This window comes from Chaetodon auriga, chromosome 15 (assembly GCF_051107435.1).
Source record: "Chaetodon auriga isolate fChaAug3 chromosome 15, fChaAug3.hap1, whole genome shotgun sequence".
NCBI lineage: Eukaryota > Metazoa > Chordata > Actinopteri > Chaetodontiformes > Chaetodontidae > Chaetodon > Chaetodon auriga.
The window spans coordinates 12,185,715-12,208,870 of NC_135088.1; the positions used below are offsets into that span (position 1 = coordinate 12,185,715).

At 40.6% G+C, this 23,156-nt stretch overlaps 1 protein-coding gene across 1 annotated transcript in view; it reads left to right on the forward strand.

Moving 5' to 3' along the window:
- The window catches only part of mtnr1bb (melatonin receptor 1Bb), a 37,107-nt gene extending 14,699 nt beyond the window's left edge, over nt 1-22,408 (forward strand). The window contains exons 2-4 of the mRNA XM_076750822.1: nt 14,459-14,577; nt 14,673-15,017; nt 15,510-22,408. Of these exons, the coding sequence (XP_076606937.1) occupies nt 14,459-14,577; nt 14,673-15,017; nt 15,510-15,932 (887 nt within the window). The 3' untranslated portion in view covers nt 15,933-22,408. The remainder of the gene's footprint in view (nt 1-14,458; nt 14,578-14,672; nt 15,018-15,509) is intronic.
- The last annotated feature ends 748 nt before the right edge of the window (nt 22,409-23,156 follow it).

Below are 23,156 nucleotides of genomic sequence, written 5' to 3' on the forward strand. Positions count from 1 at the left end.
GGCTTAATGATGGATATTGAGCTGGGGAACATGGATACGCTCCCTGGCACTGTTGGGCTGTCAGCCCACCACTTTGGATGGATTGGCTTGAAAATGTGTGCAGATATCCAAAGTCCCGTGAGGATGAAACCCACTCTTGTAGTCTTCGTCTTGTTTGGACTGCAGACTGCCAGGATAGACTGGGCATCCACACAATTAGTTGCAAAATACCTATGGCTGTGCAGTTCTTTTGATAAAGCATGAATTGTACAAGATGCATTGAATAATTCAAGGTGTTAATAATAGTGTATTGCATGTTTAGGTTGTTCTTTTGTTGGAGATACAGGACAGGTTCTGCAAGAGCTCTCCACAGTCTCAGTATCAAGGCCAGGAGTACTTTTTCACATTCCCAATTAGCATCAAATATGATGCAGTCATTGTATCACCAGCTTCTCTTTTGACCTGCCTAGTGAGCCCCATGGACCTGCTTTAATCTCTGGCTCTTTGATATTATCTCAGCGCAGTCCTCCATCAGTGAGGTACAAGCAGCGCAGAGATGTTAGAGAGAGCTAGAGATGAACTTAAGCTTCCTGTATGGCCTGTGCATGTCAATGTACAGAGCTCGTGCGTTGGATGAACTTGAACTTTCCAACGCCAAGTCCTTGAAACTTTCTGATGTTTCTTTACTGATCGCTCTGATCGATTCCACACTTTAACTTCACTGCACTGTTGAATTTCAGGGATGCTTTCTGGTTATTCTGAGATCCTGAGAACTCGCTCTCTCACTCTCACTCTTCAATAGCGTTCACATGCAGTTCCACGATATGGCCAAGCTGGCAGTTCCCATCATAGGTCAGGGGCTACATCTGATGCCGATGTTGAACATTGTTTATTAGTCTTAGTGGGGCAGTTCACCCAAATTCCAAAAAAACACCACATATTTTCACCATTTCCTTTGGTGGTATGATGCAGATCTTCTTTTTTTTTTTCCTGGGTTTTCTGAAGTGAAAAGATGTTTTTTTTTGTGTTTGTCACTGTATTGAAAAGTGACATTTAAAAAAATTCAACAGCAACTTCTCTCTGCACAAGCACTGTCCTGGTTACTCTGGATAACCCGCATGACATGCTGTCGACAGATTTCATGGAGACTGTGTCTTTAGTAAAACTGACTTCCAGTGAAAACAGCTCAGGATTTTTCTTTCTAACTTTGGTAAACTCATTTTGAAGCAAAGTGCACACGGATGTTTGCACAGCTGGTACAATTATTTCCGAAAAATCATTTATGTGTGCTTCAAAAGCAGATCTTGGAATTTAAGGAGCTACAGGAATGCACATTATTCATTTTTTGGTTATTATAATTTCCATTATTCAGATGAACTGCCTTCACTTGCCACCTCCTGTAGCAGTCCCCCAGAGAGACCCCCCTCCAGTGTTGCCTCTACCTGCAATATCTGATTTCTAAAAGTCTTTGCCTTAAGGTTTTGGTATATTCTGCCATTTGCTGTCACTGGTTTGTCTCCAGTGCTGTTGCATAAGATACTGATGCTCTTTTGTCAAGCCAATTCCTCCCAGTTTGTGTTGTCTCTGACAAATCATTTGGCAGTACCCATTTCTGAGAGATTTTCACGTGGGCTCTGGCTCATAGCATATTCACAATGCCTGACAAAAGATATGCCCTACGTAGCACATTCAGGAACACTTCAGGGTTCATTTGTGTTATTTGTGACACAGCAGTCTATCACTGTACTGAGCAGAGATTGCATACTATATAGGATAAATTGCAAATGATACTTTCATGTGAAGTGAAAAATCGCCTCCTAGTATTCATGAGAAAATTAACAGCTCAGACACTGACACACAAATCACAAATATGATGAAGCTTTTAAATCTGTGATGTGATATCCTGATTGCTGACTGATTATCTCTGCTACGTAGCTAGGTCGTCTATTTACCCTGCTGTAATTCTCTGGGTTCAGATTTACATGCATATTGTATGCTTATGCTCATGGCGCCCTTAGCCTGTCAAGCCTGTATTGTTTTGTCTAAAAACATCTGAGCAACAATTATCTGGTCAGGCGTACACCCACCGAAACAAAAAAGATTGATTAGAACGTTTCATTTATGTTACTGCAAAACTAGTTTGCTTGGAATTACTCCCATTGTATGAAGTGACAGTTTTGCCAAAGGACAGGGCTCGTGGGACACGACACAATGTGAGGGCTGCCTCTGCATACATTTGTGAAATCCTGTCCCTCTACCTCTAAAATTACAGTGACAAAAAAAGGGAAAGAAAAATAAAAACAAGGCCAAGTTAAATAGTTTGTGTGCTCGAAACTCGTTCAGCATCAGGGAGCGTGGCCATGACACAGAAAAAACATTTTGCAAGACAGTTCCTGAGGGTTTGTGTGGAATAAAACCACCAGCTGTAAATCCTTCACTCATCCCTTCACCTGACAAGCTTTTTATCACATCACAACACTGTATTATAATTCCACCAATGCTGTCCATATGCTGACTTTCTCTTGCAGCACGAGGCCAAGACAAGCCCCAAAGCACGTGCCTGAACATGAAACAGCCATATGTGCTGGCAGGACTAATTATGCAATGGCCAAACACTGTCTCCTGTCATTGTGCTTTGAAACTAAGTAGCTTTCAGACCAGGGACCAATTTCTCCCTAAGTGCAGTAACAAAAAGAGATATTTTGATTTGATAAAGGTAATACAGTGCCGACCTCAAGACTGGAAGATTTTTATTTTAGACCTTTCGTCTGATGTAACTCCAACTCTGCAGGCCCTCATGTATATGGTAATAGGCTCATGTTGTCCAGTCATCACATGATACAGAGGCATCTGTCTGCTCGATACCTCACCAAGTGTAATGTTCACAACATACGCAACATGTGCGTTTTTTCCTCTCCAGATGTTGTCTGTGTTGTTCTTTCATGGTTCTCTATCAGATCTGTTTGCTAATCATTCTGTTTTACTGATATTTAGCAGAAACTTAACAATGTTGGTCAGTTATAGAGTAAGTGTTTACTCTTGGAAAGAAATCTGTTGTACACTCCAGTCTATTACACTGACAGTTTAATATTCTCACTATTGTTGTACTATAAAGTCTCTTTGATAGCATACTCACACCCAGGGTGATATATAATTCTGTTCATAACATTAATAACTAATACTTGTTAAGTATCTTATACATCATACTATGATGAGGCGTAATAAGTGAGCTCAACATTTGTCATTTTAAAAGTAAGTTTGTTGGCCATTCTAATTTGTCATGAAGTCCTTGCATGGCGAAAAATCAGTTTTGTGCAGATATATTTGAAGAAATATCCCGGAGGATTGTGGCTCAAAACAAATGACTGTCTATGCCAAAAAAAAAAAAAGTCTCTTTTCCCATCCCACACGTAACAGATAACACTTTGAATAATTTAATGCATGCACAGCCACATTTTGAGGCATAATTTGCACATGTGCAAGCAACTTAGCTCAGCTACACAAAGCTTTGCATGCAGATGCACCCCTCTGCATTAACTGGGACAGCACGTTTAGCATAAACTGGTATTCAGATGGATGTGGGATCAGTAAGACAAACATTAACACAAGCAGCACATTCTGAGGCTCACTCAAACTGGGAGATGAATGACTTTGATAAGTTAGTTTCTGCATGGCCATTCTCTCTGAGCGTGACAGCATAAAGGGCAGAAACGTGACCCTTCATCCCATCTACTGAATACAGCTATTGATAGCAGTTTAATATGCATATTGTTTGTTTGCAAGGGCCAAACAGATCATTCATTTGCATATTAAGATATGGTTATTTAATTGTACATAATGGGATTTGGAAATACATATGGGATTCACTGGGACTTTCCCATAGTGGTTACAGAGTTAATATCATCAGACTTAACATTATTAAAGCTATTATTGTTGTCTTTGCTGCTATTCTCTTAACTGTTTGAGAGCCCCCAGTGATATCTTAAATGTCTTCATTAATTTCATTCAGAGCTTCATTTGAGGAGGCTCTGCACTCCTTCCCCCTACACCATCTTTCTTTCTTTGTGTCTGACTGAACATGATTTAAAGTGTTCTTTATCATTATGGAGGTGATTTAGCCGTTACGGTTGGTTTGCACGTTTGCCTGAAACTGAGGTTATACTGCACGGCAGTTCTTTAATTGGTTCTCAGTTAATTAGTGTGGCGCACACAGCATGAGGGTTGTGTTTGTTTTTGCGGTCACTGTGTTGTGCTGACCTGCAAGAATAATAGGAAAGTGATGTGACAGTACATCAGATGGCTTTTATCCAGGAACAAAAATTGCATATAAATGCAATATGTATAAAAAGCTCAATAAAGGGAAACTTCTTAAAAGCAACTGCAACAATAAATAACAAATATTTTTATTATTCTTGTTATGTGTGTTAAAAGTTGGGGTTTTATGTAAGTTATTTAGAATTATTTATGCTTCCACTGTGAAAACTTAGTGATTTCATCATGTTGCATTAGATATCTTGCAGCTAGTTGCTTAACACTGTTAATATATCAATTATGCTTATTTCTAATATGATTTAGAAATGAGGCATCATATTGGGTGTTTCACATAGTCTACAATGACTGTCACAGACTGTAGGCAATCAGTGCCATCTAAGGAGAGGTGATGGAGGCAGAGAGAGCGTAGAGCTGAGAGGGGCAGGTGAAGAACAGCTTCTTTGCAACGCTGGTTTCAAAGCAGCAGCCGACCTAAAGCTGATTCATATTTACTAAAATATTCAGCAACTAGTTCCTACACACTTTCCTCCAATGAGTTTTTTTTAGCTCTTGAGCAGAGTAACTTAACACCAACCTCCAGCGTTGAAGTGCTGCAGTAATGTAGATAGAGGTGACGCAGCTAGCATGATGTTGGAGGTGATCAGAGGCGCAACAGATTTGAAATGCTCAACCAGAGGAGGTCAGTGAAACTGCTTTTCAGCTTGGTGTTTAGTGACTCTTTAAAGCTGGTGGAAAGCATGTAAACTGAGGCTCTCTGGACTGCAATGTAATATTATCTTCTGGATTACATTTCACTGTTTGCCAGTACCTGAAACAACCCCCATGTGAAGAAACCCCTTTCATTGTTTTAGGTAAAGATGGGACTAGTGTGACGCTGTTAAGGCACTGCAAAATCAGGAGGTCAGGTGTTTGGGTGTATTAAGTGTCTGACTTTGACGCAGGTGACCGTGATTCGCATCCTGTCCCCATTCAGCAGTCAGTGTTTGTTTCCTTTAAGCATGAACTTAACCTTAAGCGAGTAGTTGTTACGTGCAAGGTGTATAAATTCTGTGCAAAATAACACAGGAGGCAAAATAAATTTTTACCTTGTATTGCTATTATCAGTTTTATTTTTATTATATTGTGCATTTTTTAATTTTCACTCTTTTAGGACTCAATAGCAGACACGCAGACAGGGAGTACGGGTAAAAATAGGAATTTATTGAATGAGCAATGAGTGGAGATTCCAGTTACACAGGAAACACGTAGCAGAGAAGTCCTGAGAACAGCAAGTGAGGCACAAGGTGGAGAGCAGTTCATAGATACGCTGGAGCACACAGAGCTCAGGTGGCGTGAGTACTTGCGTTGATGGTTGAGGGCGAGAGGCTCGAGGCAGGTGAAGGCAGGAGGCTGGGCAGTGTGGTGGCAGAGACGCTGGAGCTGGAGATCGGTGCAGGAGAACTCACTGATCAAAAAAGGGAAAAAGACACAGGAGATCAGACACCGGGGACAGACACGAGAGAGCAAACACTAGAAGATCATTACTAATACTTGTAGGCAACACTGGTAAATGACCAACTATACCACTAAGCAGGGGAAACAATCTGGCAATGAGTCTTCTGCCGTCCACAGCCTTTATGCTGAGCTTGATTGTGATCAGTCCCAGCTGTGAAGGAGCCAAAGCCCCACACCTGCCCACAGCACACAAGAAAAGCTAAGTTTTCCAACCCACCACAGTGTCATCTTCATAGTAGTTTCTAACTTGTAGGGGGGTTTTTTGTACCTTTTTAAGTATTTCATCCCTCTTTCTAACTGGGTGTTGAGCTATTTGTATTGCCACAAAGCCATTTCTCTGCATGTAGTTAGAATAAAATAAGGAAGGCTGATATAATAAATACAAGATCCCTGAATATTTGACTTCATTTTTTTTTGATGAAAGGGTTTAAGGTACTTGTAGCTTATTGGTCTTTGTAATTCCACTTTACCATCTCAAAGACACTCTGCGGCATTCAATCAGTATTAACACTCTGCATGTCCCTAACCCTAACCCTAACCCGAGCTGGTTAGACTTTGAGCACTAACTTCCAGGTAAATTACAATGTTCAAATTGAAAGGACTCCTACCAGATAAATTGCTGCACATTTCTAATTAAAACGTTACCTCAGGGCTATTTATACCAATTTACTCAACCAGGATGACGTTTCCCCTCTGCACTTCTGACAGAATGTACTGGTGGGTCAGATAAATGGCGTGTCAAGCCAAACATGTTGGAGTAGGATCAAAATAGCCTCATACCTAAATGACTGAACAGGCTGATTGACTCCCAGAACAACAGATGGAGAGAACGAGCACCAGATCTTCATCATCATGTCGTTAACATTATGAAACAGTCTCAATTTGCTTAGGTTTAGGCAACAAAACTACTTGGTTAGGTTTAGAAAAAAATCATGAGATAAAATAAGTACATTACTGTTAAGTATGTTATGCAACTTAAAATGGGTCATCGCTGACTTTGGGTTTGACATGGGACATGAACTGCAGTCTCTAGGGTGAAGGTCCTGTGTTTGTTTGAGCCATCCATCCACCCCACCTTCCTCCATATGCAGACTTTCTTGCTCTTTATACTCTCCTTTGCTCCAGTCGTAATTACTGTGGCCCCTAGAGGTCATCACCTGATGATAAATGTAAATATGGATCATAATGTCCTGCTTGGACAGTTGACCTATACAGCTGTTCTTCTGGAGAGGACAGTTGGTGAGCCACTGATAAAGAGTTTGCAAAGAGGAATTGTCTAGACATCTATTTAGAGAGTTGGTTTTTTTTTATTTCCGCCTCTCAGACTTTTATATTTGATTATGTGACAAGTATTGGGACACTTCAGTCGTGTTAACAAACAAGTCACAGCTTGAGGTGGTCGTGGTGCCAGCTGAACATCCTCATGCTCTCTGTTTGCTGATGTCATGGTGATTTCTAGGTATTGAAGAAACAGTTCACAGTAACCTGTGGCTATCATCTAATGGCGCTTCCGTCCTAAAGTGCCCGATGTAAATTTAATGATTGTTGTCTGGAGAAAGCAAAATTCAGACACTTACAAACAGATCTGGATGTACTGCTGGCCACATTTGTCCTTGCTCCTGCAGGAACTGTAAGCTTATGAGAGTGTAAAGCTTAACTTACTGTACAGTAGTTGCCTGAGGCAATTGCTACTATTCAGTTACAGCAAATAGACTCAAACTTTTGCTGATGTTTCTCTTCTTCTGCGAACTCCTTTTAATTTAGGGAGTCAAGAGAGGAACAGTGCAATTTTAAGGTCATTTTCTTCACATAGGAGTGGTGAGACATGCTTCCAGTCCATTTCAGGCTGACAACAAGACCTGATCATCTGCCTGTGTGAAACACATTCAACCATGGCAAGGAAGGAGGGTGATTGGGTCATATTGTTCAAACCTGAGAAATTTCAAGAGGAATCTGAAGAGTAGGTAAGTGGGTAGACAAAATAAGAATCAGACAGTGGTGAAAGTGAAAGGTTTGCCTTTCTTTCCCTCGCGGGGTCGGCTGGGCCAAACTGAGACTGACATGTACGACCAGGCAGTCGGCAGGGCCGAGTGAGGAAGCAGCTGGCACGCTGAGGAAAGGGCTCTGATGTATAGTGAGGATGACAAGATCGCTTATTGCCTTGCCTACAAAACTATGAGAAAATGTATTACTCCCTTATCTCTATCTTGTTCTGTCATCAGCTTATTCTCCTTTCCCTTCATCCGCTGCTAACAACTGCATCCTTTGCTGACCTTTCACCTCCTTTTATTGTTTGCCATCTTCCTCATTTTCCATTTCCTGTTGACAACCTTATTCTTTCGTCTATGTCGACTGAGTCAGACATTGCCTTCTTTTTGTCTTTGTGTCATGTTCTTGCATTGAACAGATTGACGAAATGAACAGAGGTGACAGCTTCATTAGAAAATAACAGGGCTGTTAATTGTCCAGATCACATCTTGTGGGAAATGTATCATTTACCCTCCTTAAATGAGACTGGCTCCGGACTTTTAACACAGCCTTTCCACATGAAAGTGAAGCTTTTATCATGCCTGACCACTTTTCCCTCCGCATCACTCCTCTCTGGATCCCGTCCCCAGTCCTGTCATCATTCCCTTGCCATCTATTTTTTTGCCCCCGTTCCTCCACTGAAAACAAATTTAAATGCAAACAAGCAAATCTGCCTTGCATGTCCTCCCACAGGAAAGACATTAAAAAAAGCAAATGAGAGGAAAATCTTTGCAATCTCTTCCCCTAGGGAAGTGCTTCCAGACATGGAGGGAAAACACACAAAATCAGTCTTGGTTCTAATGTTGTTTATTACAATAATCACTCACACATTGCTTTAACAAAGAAGATTACGGTTCACTTTACATTTCCATATGCAATTATGTACACGTGAATAACCTTGTGAGGAGGTGTACGAACTTCAGTTGTAACACCCAATCCAACTGTTAGGCATAAAATAATAATAATAATAATAATAATAAAATACTGCAGTGCAAAAAAAGGCTGTTTACTATGCACGTTTATTCATTTCCCCTTTGATTGGTGCAGCCAAATAGGTTGCTGCTGCAAATTAAACTCAACACTTCAGACTGTGTACATGCTTTTATCCAGAAATTCAAAAAATTCAAGGTCTCTGAACAGTTGGTTGTCCAAATTGTGTCGCATTCCCGGGGGTTTCTGGGTAAATGAAGTTGTAGTGTAATCTAACTATAGTTTACATTGCTCCAAAGCCTGAAAACAAGATTACAGCATTTAATCTTAGACTTCCATCTACAGTTTGAATAATTATGAAATGTCATCATCATCATAATCCCTGACTTTAGTGAACAGATGGTTCAGAAATTCTCACAGGTGTGTCAGCGTGCATCCATGTGTGCTTCCCACATGTGAAACACTTGTTTGCTGCCTTGTTAAATGCGTGCTGCTCCCTGTCAGGCTGATGGCAGAGAAACTGAAGCGGGCCAGCTACTGCTCTCTCTCTCTCTCACACACACACACAGACCCAGATTTCCTGGGTCCATGCCAGAGCCAGTGCACATGTGGCTGCTTATCCAGCCCTCATGCATTAACAGCACTGCGTGGTCAGAGAAGTCATAAACAGCTGTAGGAGAGAGGATTTTGAATCTGTTTTATTTTTTTGATAATTACAACCATCTGCTTTGCTTTTTAAGCCTAAAAAACAGCGCTGAATGATACATGACCGGTCGCTGTTTGAGTAAAGAAACTCCTTTATCTCATCCTTCCCTATTTTACAGTTGCACCATCACAATTCATAATATTCACTCAACAAATTTAACATCATGTAATCTACTTTCCGGCTCATTAGCTCCCAAACAAAATAAACTACTTTCACGGTCATGAATAAACATATCTGTGAAACAATGCTTCAACATAAAAGATGAAGCAAACACGAAATTTGGCAAACCTACCTGAAATCTGACTTAGTACACAATTATGCCCGAGCAAGAGCCTCATCACAGCCGTGCAGGAGCTTATGTAATGCTTGCTGATTCTAATGTGGTGTGATGACATGGCAGTGTAGTAGAACAGCGGGTCGTTTTATAGGTCAGACATTTTCACAGTTTAGACGTGGCAGTGAATGCCTTTCTAAAAGAAAACACGGTCCTGACAGCTGCGCGATGATTGTCCAAATCCTTTAAAACTTGAGTACATGCAGCTGAACTGTCACAGTGCCAAAGGTGCTGCACTCTTTGCTCTGTCTGAGGTGAGGCGAGGTGATTGTGCAGGGGACCTTTTTAAGGAAAAATGTTTGCAGGTTTTGAGTAATGAAGGTGGGAGAAAAACTTCTGAATTAATTAGAAGTCAATTCAAAAGAAGCTGTCTCATTTCTAGAAAATATTTAACAAAAAGATCTTTTTTCCCGATGCCTTCCTTTGTACGTGAACTTTGATTGCTGACTCTTTCTTGTCGACTCAAACCATTTAAAAAGTTTTACTGCCTAATTTCAACTTAATGCCATAACGACCATGATTAAAATGATCTCATCTCATCTCATGGCATCCTGCTCATTGCACAAAATCATTAAAAATAGGCCTTGAATACCAAGTGCAATTGTAGGAACATTAATTTTAAGAACATATAAAAAATGTAATAGTTAACGATCCAAAACTTGAAAAGTAATTCTTTAACGAGGTCTATTATCAATGCATCCAAATCGACGTTGTTCCCACAGCATATGAAGGCACATTTGGATGGAAAGAAAGCACAGAAGCAAATAATAACAAACACAATGAATACCACAAGATACTGTAGGTAAGACAATACAAAAAATAATATAGTCATAGAGTTAATTGCACAAACATGAGGAATTCTTCTGCACGGATCAGGTAGCGAGCATGTTGAAAGACCTAGTGAAGTAGTGTTTTGTTGCGCATATGGAAGGTAAAGTTTGGATTTCATCTTGCAATGAGCCTCCTGTAAAGGCTGCCTTCGCCTCAAGGTGAGATTATAGCACAGAGTCTGATCTTTTTTCCTCTGTCTGTTTATTGTACACCTTTGTGCGCATGTGTGTGCAGGGTTCGTGTGTGCCTCCACCTCCATGCTTTATATCTGTCGTCATTGCCTCATTTATTTATTGAAGTGGGACACGCTTGCCCACACACACACACACACACACACACACACACACACACACTACAAAGCAGTAATAATAAGCATTAATCATTACTCTATCCAGACCCAAAAAGATAATTTCTGCTTTATCATGTTTGAGGAACCCTGTGATGAAAAGATTCATATTAAGGTTTTTTTTAAAACGATACAAAACATCATGCCTCTTTTCATTTTACAGTATTTCTTTCTGCCTGCTTCACACGTTCGATTTCTATTCAAATACACTGGAGAGAATGAGCAGTACTGGATTATGAAGTCTTATGAAGTCTCTCAAACACATAACTGTCCACAATGAGTCATTCTTCTCATTAACATATTTGGTTGGTTGGGACTGAGGCATATGCTGTGCTTTGACTTTCCATAAATTTCTTTGGGATGATGACACTGATATTCCCTGGTAATAATCAGTTTAGATAAGTCTGTGTTTATGTCGTGTTCATTGTACTAACACTGATATTTTGAGCAAATATTTATTCTTAATCCTACATTTAAAAAGACAAATAGCAGCTACATCATGTCCTAGCTGTGTTTACAGAACTTTTCATTCAGTGTTTGTATATTTGAAGTAGGATTATGTTTTTTTGTGCGTTTTTTAGGATGGCAGTACTGCTCTGTCAGTCGGTTGGTTGCAATAACTTTTGGTGACCTTAGTATTTTAGTGTCTTAGTATGCAGTATGTTACCATGCTAACACATTAATGTATAGAGTGAGAGAGGGAGAACCGGCCCACACCAGCACACACATACAAAACAGAGACAGAGACAGACAGGGCAGCACTGGGAGCACAGGGAAGGGTAAAACCTGGAGGAGACAGTGGGCTACGAGAGACAGGTTTAAACCGAGAGACATGACATCTTATGTGGACCAACATCATGGGGCGTGAGTTAAGAACAGAGGTGGTTGGACACCCTTGAAGCATTTGAATGATGACATACTGTACATGTGGCAGAGCTTGACAGGGAGTTGTGTTCATGCTTGATCCATAACAGGTAAGTGCTCTAGGGGGAGGGGTTCTTGAAGGCAACATAGCGGAGCACTGGTCCCGGTTGGCTCGTTCCATCTCTGGGTGATAACCAGAGGACAAACTCACCACAGCTCTAAGGGCTTAACAGAGAAGGCTCTCCAGACTTGGGAAATCAGGATCTCAGTTGGACAGGATGTTAGTGGGGATTCCATAGAGACGAAAAACATGGCACAGCTGGACGTCTGCACTTTCCAAGGCTGTGGGGAATTAAAGGACAACCACAAAGTGTACTGCTATAGAAAATCTGTCCACAAATGGTGTGTATGGTGGTTTCACCTTGAGAAGGTGGAAGTCCAGTAACAAAATCAAGGTTTATGTGAGACCATGGACGACCAGGGACCAGCAGGGGGCGGAGTGAGAACAAGACGCTTTTCTTGGAAAGTGCTTTGTCTCACAGTTCGTTTTATGCTCGTATAAACTGTTCAGAACACCAATAAAGTCCGAACTTGGAAATACACATTTTAAGGTGTATACACACTATATGCAATTTGTTTGCATTTATTTACAGGTCAGAGTGTTAAACCCTCGAGGTGTAAGATTAGAAATAGAAATACAGTCGCACAATTTGTACATTCTTCATTGCTTTTATATTATATATTTTATTAGTGAAACTATCGCTTTTCAGAAGTACATCTTCTCTGTTTGAAATGGGCCGTGGTTTGGTCATGACCAGTCAAACCTCATCTATTCCCTTCTGCCAGCAGCAGAGCGTTCTGTGCCACAGCACTCTGACACTTGAACGATGGAGGAGAGGAGTCCAAAGTGATTTTTCCACAGAAGGAGGGAACTGATGTCCTTGTGCGGGAGGTGCTGAATTGCTGTCTCCACTTTGTGCATCACGGTGCATGGTGACAGTTCTAGGTTGACAGCCACACACCAAGGCCACATGTGCACACACTATAGTTAGTTGTGTCGAAGTGGCTTGGTATAGCTGTAAATAAAGCACTTTGCACCATGCACTTTTAACATGGTTCCAGCAGGTGGATTATACAAGGCACGGCAAGCAATCCCAGTCCCGCTGAGAAATGTCTGAGAACAGGACACACAGCCTCTACCATTCCCAGCACCAAGGTCAGGGGTCCCTCCAGTGCTTCAGGTCCCTCCTGACGAACACGGGAACAATCGGTAGTTGTTGTTTGTGGATGAGGGAACAAATGCTGCTCTGCAAATGACCTCTGCATGCATCTGTAGGTGAAACGTGATGAGCCACATACATGAGACCTAGAAGGTGCAATGCAGTGACACACTTTCAGTGCTATGTCGTGTCATATTTCGACTTACCTTTACAGTATCGTCTATGTTGTTTCTAACAAATCAGCCTGAAATATGGCAGAATCCTACACTTCCAAGTATCGCACCTACTTTATGACAAATGGTTACCCAGATGACATGAACAAGAATATATGTTTATTAGATCTCATTAAAGTTAACAATACCAAAATCTCTGGTGGGAAGGCATCAGTGTATAATTGCTGTACACCTGTGTTACTGTGTTACTGTGTTACTAGTCAGCTGGTAGCCTCGGGATCCGAAGAATGAGCTGCTAATGTTGAAACACGAATGAGGCTGAAATGATGCTATTTATCGAATGCGGCCACAACGCTCTGCCTAAACTAAAGCAATGCTTCATTCATGTGACATCCGAGCTGGATTTTGGTATCCAGAGACCACAGTTTGGATTAAGCTGGAGATCAGATAAATGAAAAAAGACCTGCAAGCCCCAGTGTCGAAGAAGAAGCTCAAGAGCTGTGTCAACAAGCTTGTCCCTCTACTCTGTCAAAACACAGCTACTCTGCAGTCCCTGATAAAACTTTGTTCGGGGTGAGACAACCGGCTGTGGGGCAGAGGCTGGAAACCTTTTGTACGCAATCTCATCCCTCTCTGCCAACAATCTGGCCAAGCTGGACATGCTGAGATAGGCTCCTAGTGTATTGAAAATTGCCAGGTCTGGTGTTTGCCCAATTAGGATAGTCCTCAGTATAAAAAAATGCAATGTAAACTTTGTTTTCTTATTACTTTAATTCACAAATAACTAAATCAAGGAATGTGCAGCAATCCAATTAAATTTTGCCATATTGAAGCAATTCGCAAAATGCGCATGCAGTCAGCTGCAAAGCTATACCATCGACCTGTAGCAACATGACAGGTGAATACTGGAAGGGAACTCTGACATTGTAACGTAATGTCAGCGTTAAAGAGTCATATATACCAGAATATGAATGCAGCTGTTTGATATGCAAAACATATGAGCACTTTAAATGTAATACCTTCAAAAGTGGGTAAAGGCTGCTCCTGCCGAGAATGAGGGTTGACTGTACTTATCCTCATTGGCTTATGCAAGCAAATTCTTTGTGCTGAGATGAGAAGACAAGGGGCCAAACCATTGGAGTCCCATTAGAAGGTGTATCCAGTGTTAACAGAACAGTATGACTATGGTGTGCCCAGCATATTAAAGCATGTGACTCGTCTTACAGTCAGAGATGAAGTGAATGTGTTTAAGAGACTGTCTCTGTGTGTCTTCCTCTCCAGGTAATGTATTTGTGGTGAGTCTGGCATTTGCCGACCTTGTGGTAGCCTTCTACCCGTACCCCTTGGTTCTCTATGCCCTCTTCCATGATGGATGGGCACTGGGAAACACACAATGCATGGTAAGACCACTTCAGTGATGGCATGTTTCAGTTTACTACCAATACCAGTAAATCCATCCAACGACACAAACACTTCTCCTTCTCCTTCTGTTCAGGTCAGTGGCTTCCTTATGGGCCTGAGCGTCATTGGCTCCATTTTCAACATCACAGGGATTGCAGTGAACAGATATTGCTACATCTGTCACTCATTCTCCTACAGTCGGCTGTACAGCTATCGCAACACTCTGCTGTTTGTTGCCTTAATTTGGGTGCTCACGGTAGTGGCCATTATCCCCAATTTCTTTGTCGGTTCCCTGCGCTACGACCCACGGGTGTACTCCTGCACCTTTGCCCAGAATGTCAGCAGTTCCTACACGGTGGCGGTAGTGGTGGTTCACTTCTTGGTTCCCATTGCAGTGGTTACCTTCTGTTATCTACGCATCTGGGTACTTGTGATTCAGGTCAGTCTTCTACTTCTCTACATGGTTATTTTGTCTTTGTTTAACTGACCAGTTAAACTGGTAAACATGCTACGAGCTGTAAAGAACACCCCATGGGCCAAACAATAACAAGATCCATTAGCCTTCCTGGGTTTATCCAAATCCAAATCCAAAAATACAATGTTGAAAAATGACCCTTTACTGGACAAGTTAGTGTAATTTTTAAAATGCCAGAACACACTGACGAAATACATCATCCCATCGCGGAAATCCTTTTCGCCATGTAACATTTCAGTGAAACATTTTGAGTTGTCATTACAAGTTTTGGTAGATTTAATACAATCTCTTAACACTGCAAAGATCTGGCAAAGCCAATGATTTCAGCTGGATGTCGCTGTATGTGGGTTTCTGTCTGGTTTTGTGTGTCTATAAGACAAGAGAGGTGTAGAGAAACAGCAGCTGGCAGGCGTCATTTACAGTCTAATTCCTGTTCAATGTGTTTTCATCATCCAGGTGCGACGTAAAGTGAAGACAGAGGAGAGCCCTCGCCTCAGACCAAGTGACTTGCGGAATTTCATCACCATGTTTGTTGTCTTTGTGCTGTTTGCCATCTGCTGGGCTCCGCTCAACCTGATCGGCTTGGCAGTGGCCATAGATCCGTCCCGTGTGGCTCCCCGTATCCCAGAGTGGCTTTTTGTGGTCAGCTACTTCATGGCCTACTTCAATAGCTGTCTGAATGCCATCATCTATGGCTTACTCAACAGGAATTTCAGGAACGAGTACAAACGCATTGTCACCTCCGTGTGGGTGACTCGGCTTTTTGTGACAGAGACCTCGCGAGCCGCCACGGACGGCAGGAGCATGAGGAGCAAGCAGTCGCCGCCTCCACCGCTCAACAACAACGAGTCCGTGAGAGATCGCACAAACAAAGAATGAAATCTGGATCTTTGAGCCTGTTCAATGGTAATTCCTGGTTTTATGTGACATTCAGACGGTTGTGCAGCTAAAGAGTATCAAGCTGCAAATGAAACCGGAATGCATGGCTTGGTTTTCTGTTGGCTGACGGCAATCAGAACAGGGCACAGATGAACACATTTACATCCGTAGATGTTTTTTTTCATCTGGCTAAAGTTGTGAAGAGTTATACAATTAATGTAATGAGTTCTTTAAAGTGTATCGTTTATAGGAATGACTCAACAACTTTGCTAAAGTGCTAAACAGAACTTTCTTAGTAATGTCACTACGTCCTGAAGATCTGAGCCATGCATTGCAGTTTTATTTTGCTCTTACTCTAAAAACAATCTGAATGGTACATTAATATTTCATTCAAAAATATAATATCCTTTAATGTCTGCTGCCGTAGACTCTTTGACATATTTCACAAAATGGGGTAACCACTGGTAAACATACACCTCTCCTTAGTAACTTCAAAAGCCTCAAATATAGTTCAACTCGCCTCAAATGAATGCTAGATTTGGAGAGGAGGTCTGATGGGGTTTGACAGTAATGTGGTCAGAATTGCACACTTTACCTAAATATGGCAGTAGCGTACACTTCATACTGCCGGGTCTGACCCTTTTGCACTGCAAAGAACAAGAAACAACAACTTAGTAATAAGCATAATAAAATGATTCAGGAAATTAAGTCACTGATGGACACAAAGCAAGTCATGAACCGGCACCAGACCATCTTAGACGTGCCAAATAATATGTCTGTTTTATTTTATGGAAGTCCCCCCAAAACATGTAGCATGTGATGTAGCAGGTGGAGGACACCTACATATCTACTATTGCTGCTGTATGCAACATTCTTCATGTCGCCTTTACTTCTCAGATGACCATTAGGTTACTTAATGGCAATACGAATTCATAGGATATGTTGCTCTAGGCTGCATGTAAAGCCACCGTTGGTGCTGTCTTTTTAATAAAATCTTAATTTGATATTACACCAGTAAGGTTATTCCCCATTTTTCTTTTTCTCTTTTTTTGCTATACGCATGCAAAATGAGTTTTAAACTGAGCTCAAAACAGACAGTATACTGCACCACTCTTTGCAGATTTATCACTAATGTAAATACAGCATATATATATATATATATATAGCTTTTAGGATAACAAAAATACAATGCATAGAATACAGTATAAAAACAATACATAGGAATATTCAGTATAGACAGGGTTAAACAGACAAGGAAACAAAATACATATGAATTCACTATAAGATCACCATAGAGGGGAGCATGTGATTTAGAGAACCCCAGTGGTGGAAAATAACTAAGTACATTTACTATTAGTACAATTTGAGGTTCTTACGATACCTCAGTATTTACATTTTCTGCTACTAGTTCACAAACTACTCAGCACTATATAAGGTACTTAAAATGACAATATCTCCCCCTTTACCTGCAACATTTAAGGGAGGTGCACAATAATAAATATACCAATGATATACCCAATATTTAAAATGAGTACCTTCACTTTTGGTACTTTAAGTATACTTTGATGCTGATACTTTTGTACTGTTACTTAAGTAAAAGATGTGAGTACTTTGTCCACCACTGGATAACACCCACAGTGCAGGACAGTATAAACATTTTGGGAGAGCACAACTCCACATACTGATGTCAATATAATAACAAAATCGCAATGCAATACGTTGTTCAATTTCATCAAATAGCAAAGTGAAACAGCATGGCTGATTCTTGATGCACACAAACACATTGCTATGCAATTCGAAACACAGTCGTTCCTCACGATCCGCAACATTCAACATCAGGTGCATCTACAAATCATACCCAGTTAAGACTGAGATAGTCCCCCACCTTAATACATCCATATTTAAACAAGATGTCTCACTGATTCACTGTAAATGATGCTTCTCTCCAGGCTTCAAAGTTACAAAACACAACAAGTTCAGGATGTTCTCCTGCCTTCTGTGTCAGACAACCTCCAGCCCCTAGAAAAAAAGAAGCGGATAAATACATTTACTGAATGTGCAGCCAGCAATATAGAATGGACCCAGGCTCCTCTGCCTCCTACATCATGTACAGCATGTGGTAGTTTTATGCAGTGGCGATTCTTATTCTTCATTGTGAAATACATATGCAAAATTTTAGCTTTTCGTTTCACGGGCAATTTATCTTTGTTAATTAACATAGCTCATTTATTTTCTAATAAAAAAAAAAGGACTTAATTCACCAGGGAAGCATTTTGGTGCATTCACTGTGGAAAAACAAACATAAACAAAAAGAGCACATTAGGGGAAGTGTTAGGGGTTGTACTGTCGCTTGGTCGTATTTAATTTGATAGAAGAGTGGCATTCATTGCCTTTTAACCGAATTGTGTTTGGAAAGATGTAGATTGTTGAGAAGGTACAGCTCACATCTGTATTCCCATCTCAGGGTGCCTACCAAACATTTTGTCGTTGTCCAAAACGTGTGCAGTTTATTAGCTGCCATATAAGGGAGACTGAAGACATTTCAAAGGGATATTTTGTAAATTAGTGTCAGTGTGGTTTTTAACTGTGGTATACTGTTATTGGAGATGTATTCAAATTGTGTGTTTTTTTATATATATATCTGAAGCTCAATAACCCCACACAATTAACAGTTTATTATCGGACAGTGCTTAACTTATCTTTCCATTAATTACTACAGTTGCAAAGTGCATCTAAAACAACCTCTTGCTTAATTGGCATGTATATTGCGTCAATAAAAATCCATTTGTTTTCAGCGTGGGAATCAACTTCTAATTGCACAGATCAATTATCCAAGATTAGCAAAACTAGTTCCTCATAATAGTTTTAATGGGTTTTTTTTTTTTCCCCACATTGAAATTCCTATTGCGGCACATTTGTGTGTTATTATACAGGGTAAAAATGTGCAAAGCCATAGATCAAGAATGGTAACAGATGCAAAGCTCAAAGTCGTACTATAAATATTCATAGGACAAGACAGATGCAAGAGCATTGCAAACAGGGGAGGAACATTTGGAAGCAAACAATGACATTTGTGGTGCAGAGGAGAGTGGAAAACAGGGGTATATTAAGTTTATGGTGAAGAGATGGGATTAAGATGGATAAAGGGAGTGACTATTTTGTCCTGACAGCAGAGGTGAGAAGGTTATTCCACCTCTGAGGAAGCAGGAGTGCCATCCAGGTCACTGCAGGGAAGGAGAGCTGAGCAGCAACAAAAAGTAAAAAAAAAAAATAGAGTAATGTTGTTGTGGTGCGAAGAAAGCTAATGCTCAAACATCTGGAGAGTGTTTTAGATGCACTGGGAGGGAGGCAAAGACTTCAATTTAAACCAAAGAAATGAGCATAGCTGAAGGCCGTTAGGTGTATATACACGTTGTCAAGTTATTGCTGGGGGAAATCTTTAAAACACCTTGGGTCCTTTAAGGTCTTTTTTCATTCAAAAGTACTGCCTTACAGTTAATACAACAGTGTCAAACTTTGAATATTATGGCAAGTGCCATATTTTCTATTAAACACGAACCCATTCAGTTTGCCTCCATACTGCTTCTTTTTATGTATTCAGGACGGTCGTCTATAGAAAGTTTTCGCTGCAGCATTGTGCAGAAGTTCACATGCAGGCCTCAGGCAGGAGACTCAACTGCCAAAACAGAAGAATAAATATTGTCTTTTCTCATTTGCGTTTTCTTTCTCTGTAAACTACAACCAAATTATGTAACTTTGTTCATTTATGTTCCCTGTGCTCACTGTCTGCACCCTGAATTTGAGCCTTTCCTCCATGTAAACAGATATGACACCTTGCTTGCCAGCTTAAAGGATAGGTTCACTGTTTTTCAACCTGCACGTAAATGGCTGCAGTATGTAAAGCTAATTCAATTCAATTAGTCTGGGCTTTAACAGAGTACAGTAAGGTAAATATTTAGCCATCCAAATCCTACGATGACCCTTGTTTTTAACATAGGAAAGGTGGCAGCTTTACAGTGCTTTTCAGAGGAAAAAAAAATGTTTTGAAATGAAAAGGAAAAAAAAAGCTAGTTTTTCCAACTTTCAAAAAAATGAAATTTTACCCTGATGCCTGGTTGCCATGCTGTTGTGTATTTGCACCTGAGTGTTAAGCTACTTTCTCACAACAGATGCTACAGGTGTGCCTGCGCTATGTGTGATTAGAGCTGAGGAGAAACAGCAGTTTGAGTTCGGAGACAAAAAGCAGTGAACCTATGTTTACTTTTATCATTAAGTGTGAATTGAAGCTGATGCAACATATATGTTAATGGTGTAAATACAATTCTGCCTTCAAAATAAACACACAGGGAAGTAAGCAGTGAAGGTTATCACAATGTTTTTCTTTGGGAGATTAAAGCTAAGGTTTCTGTGTGCTACTAATCCTTTTGAGTGCTGTACTCAATGAGGCGACACACTCGCAAATGTCTGCATTATGCTGTTTGAGTCCCTCTTGCACTCTTCCCATCATCTGTGCACAATATTCATGCAGGGTTGACATTTTCCTAAAAGAGGCCTCCCCTTTTATTTCTCAGCTTCTGACTTTTTCTTTTCTACCATGTGATCTCTGTTTTGGAGGAAAACGTAGCAGGAGCGAGGCAGCCGCTTTGCATTCGGAAAGACTTGTATTTGATAGCTACTATAAACACAGTCACTTCATTTGACTCATTTTTAGTGATGCAGTTTGTCCTTACATCACAAAGATGTCGCTCATCAGGGCTATAGTAAGATTTGAAATACAACGTTGATCAGTGCTTAGACTGTATAATGAATAGCTGACGTGGCCACCGTGACGTCACCCATTGTTTTTCTGTTTTTTCTGAAGCCTTTAGTTTGGCTTTTTGGCCGTGGCCATCTTGGCTTTTTGTAGCCAGCAATGATCATGTTTGGATGAGAGGGTGGAGGTGCCATGCATGCACATAGCTACACCTCTATCCTGATTACAAGGACACACCATCATAGCAACTTGTTAATCACAAAGGTAGCCATGGCCTAAAGCGTACCCTGCCTTATCATCTGTTTTCCTCTAAATGGGACCATAATTTACAAAATGAACAGCATGCTGCATTGAAGAAGATCTGAAAGCAGTGATAGAGACCATGAACTCATTAGGAAACTGTTTACTGAGGTAATAAATCAAGTGAGAAGTGGGGTCATTTTCTCATAAACTTACATGTAATGGGACTTCTGTTTGCAGCCAGTGGAGTCGCCTCCTGCTGGTCATTAGAAGGAATGCAGAATGCTGTTTGTGGATCAGTTTAGAAACCTTGCAGTGCTGTAAGCAGGTATGAAAGATCATTTAAATATCCTCCTCTGCACACCTGCCAGCTCTGATGGCTGCATGACACAACTCAGACTACAAGCATCTTGCCTCATATAGCTTTTGTAGGCTGAGGGATGTGGGCACATGATTTCCATGTGGTGACTCTGAAGCCTCATTGTTCTCTGCCTTTATTTTCATCTGGTCATTCTCACTAGACAGAGCCCAGTTTTTTTTGTTTTTTTTTGGTTGTTGTTTTTTTTCTATGTGTCATTAATGGGTTATGTAACAGCATGACAACATCAGCCCACAGCTAAAGACCGAAAAGGATGCAGCACTGATCAAATTATGTGCAAGGTACCTGCACTGAGATGGAAAGTAAAATGATAAACCTTGGGAACATAATCAAATGCACTTACAGTGGACTGTCATGGGAAGAATGATGACAAACCACAGAAAACGGGAGACGTAGTTATGTATGCGCCTCCTGTTGGGTTTGCAAACAGGAAGCCAATCTAGAGATTTAAAACTGTGACTCTGAAAACATGAAACAGCTATTAAAATATTTGCAAAGCACAAATCATATGATAAATATTTACACTCAGTGGCCACTTAATTGGCTGCAGTTCATTAGACGTAGGATCTGTTTGCCCACAGTCTGGAGGCATGACTTATATTGTACGTTGGAAATGTTACACAAGAATTCCTGTTCATGCTGTAATGTTTTTTTTTTTTTTTAAACAATAATTATTATTTCTATTTATTTATTTTCTGTGTAAAGAGGCACCAGATTGAACAAAGTCTTTTACGACATGAGCAAAGTTTAGAAATTGGTGACTGATCTCGCTTTTGAGGCATTTAGCCAGTCGACTTCTTGTGTCTTGATAAATGTCTTCTGTTCCAGAGGCTGTGTGAATGTGCATGCTCGTCTGATGTTATTTATGGCTGACGATCATTGAGAAGAATTCACCAACAGGTGCAGGCCTCGATGCCCAGAGGACGGTCTGAGTAGCATGAACCAAAGGGAAATCTGTGGAATGTAATGGAAAATCTCAACGCTCAAAAGGCTTAGTTGTGACACTGAGTCTCGTCAAAATGAACTGTGTGTAAAAAGATATGCATTATGTGTACAGTTCTACTGAAACACGATGTTATGGAAAATAAAACAGAGAAATATATATCATGCTTTGTGATAGCTGCTCATTAATGCATTTGTGAAAAACATGAACCTTTGTTGCTCTCTTTTCCAACATTGCTTCATATTTAATACCTCAGTAAGTGGTTAAAAGGGTTCCTGAAAGCCCAGATTCACTACAGCCAACACATTTCTCATTGTAGACCCGGATGCCAGACTTCTTAAGGGTGTTTTAACTGAAAGTTTCCTGTGGATGAGGTACCCTCTTAACGCTCAGAATTAGGCTGAATTGGAGCTAGAGAGCTTTTGCCAGCTAGTGGTGCATACTTTGAACTCCCTCATGCCATCAGGCCTTGCTGCCTTGCACTTGCAGAGCTATTCCCACCTCTTCTTTTATATGAGTAAGGGAGATGGGCAGCTGGTTTGAAGGGAAAGAATATTAATGCCCTCAGTTTGGGGAAAAGGCGAGGATGTGAATGGGGTAAGCAGCTTGTGGAGTTCAAGGAGTATAAGTTGGGTCACATTAGGCTTCCTGCACTTATGGAAAGTTACACCTTGAATTTTGTACTCTTGTGTATCCATAAAACTTTAAATGAAATTTATTTTTTAATTAAGGTCTTGGCACTTTAAACAGCAAAGAATTCCAATTAAGAATATATTAAGAAGTATTTTAGCAGTTCTATACACTTAAATGAATTTATACAGTAGTCATACAATATATATAATCTTACATCAGTCCACAGATTGTGTGCGTGAGAGAGGCAGAGAAGAAAACGCGGATTCGATTTCAGCA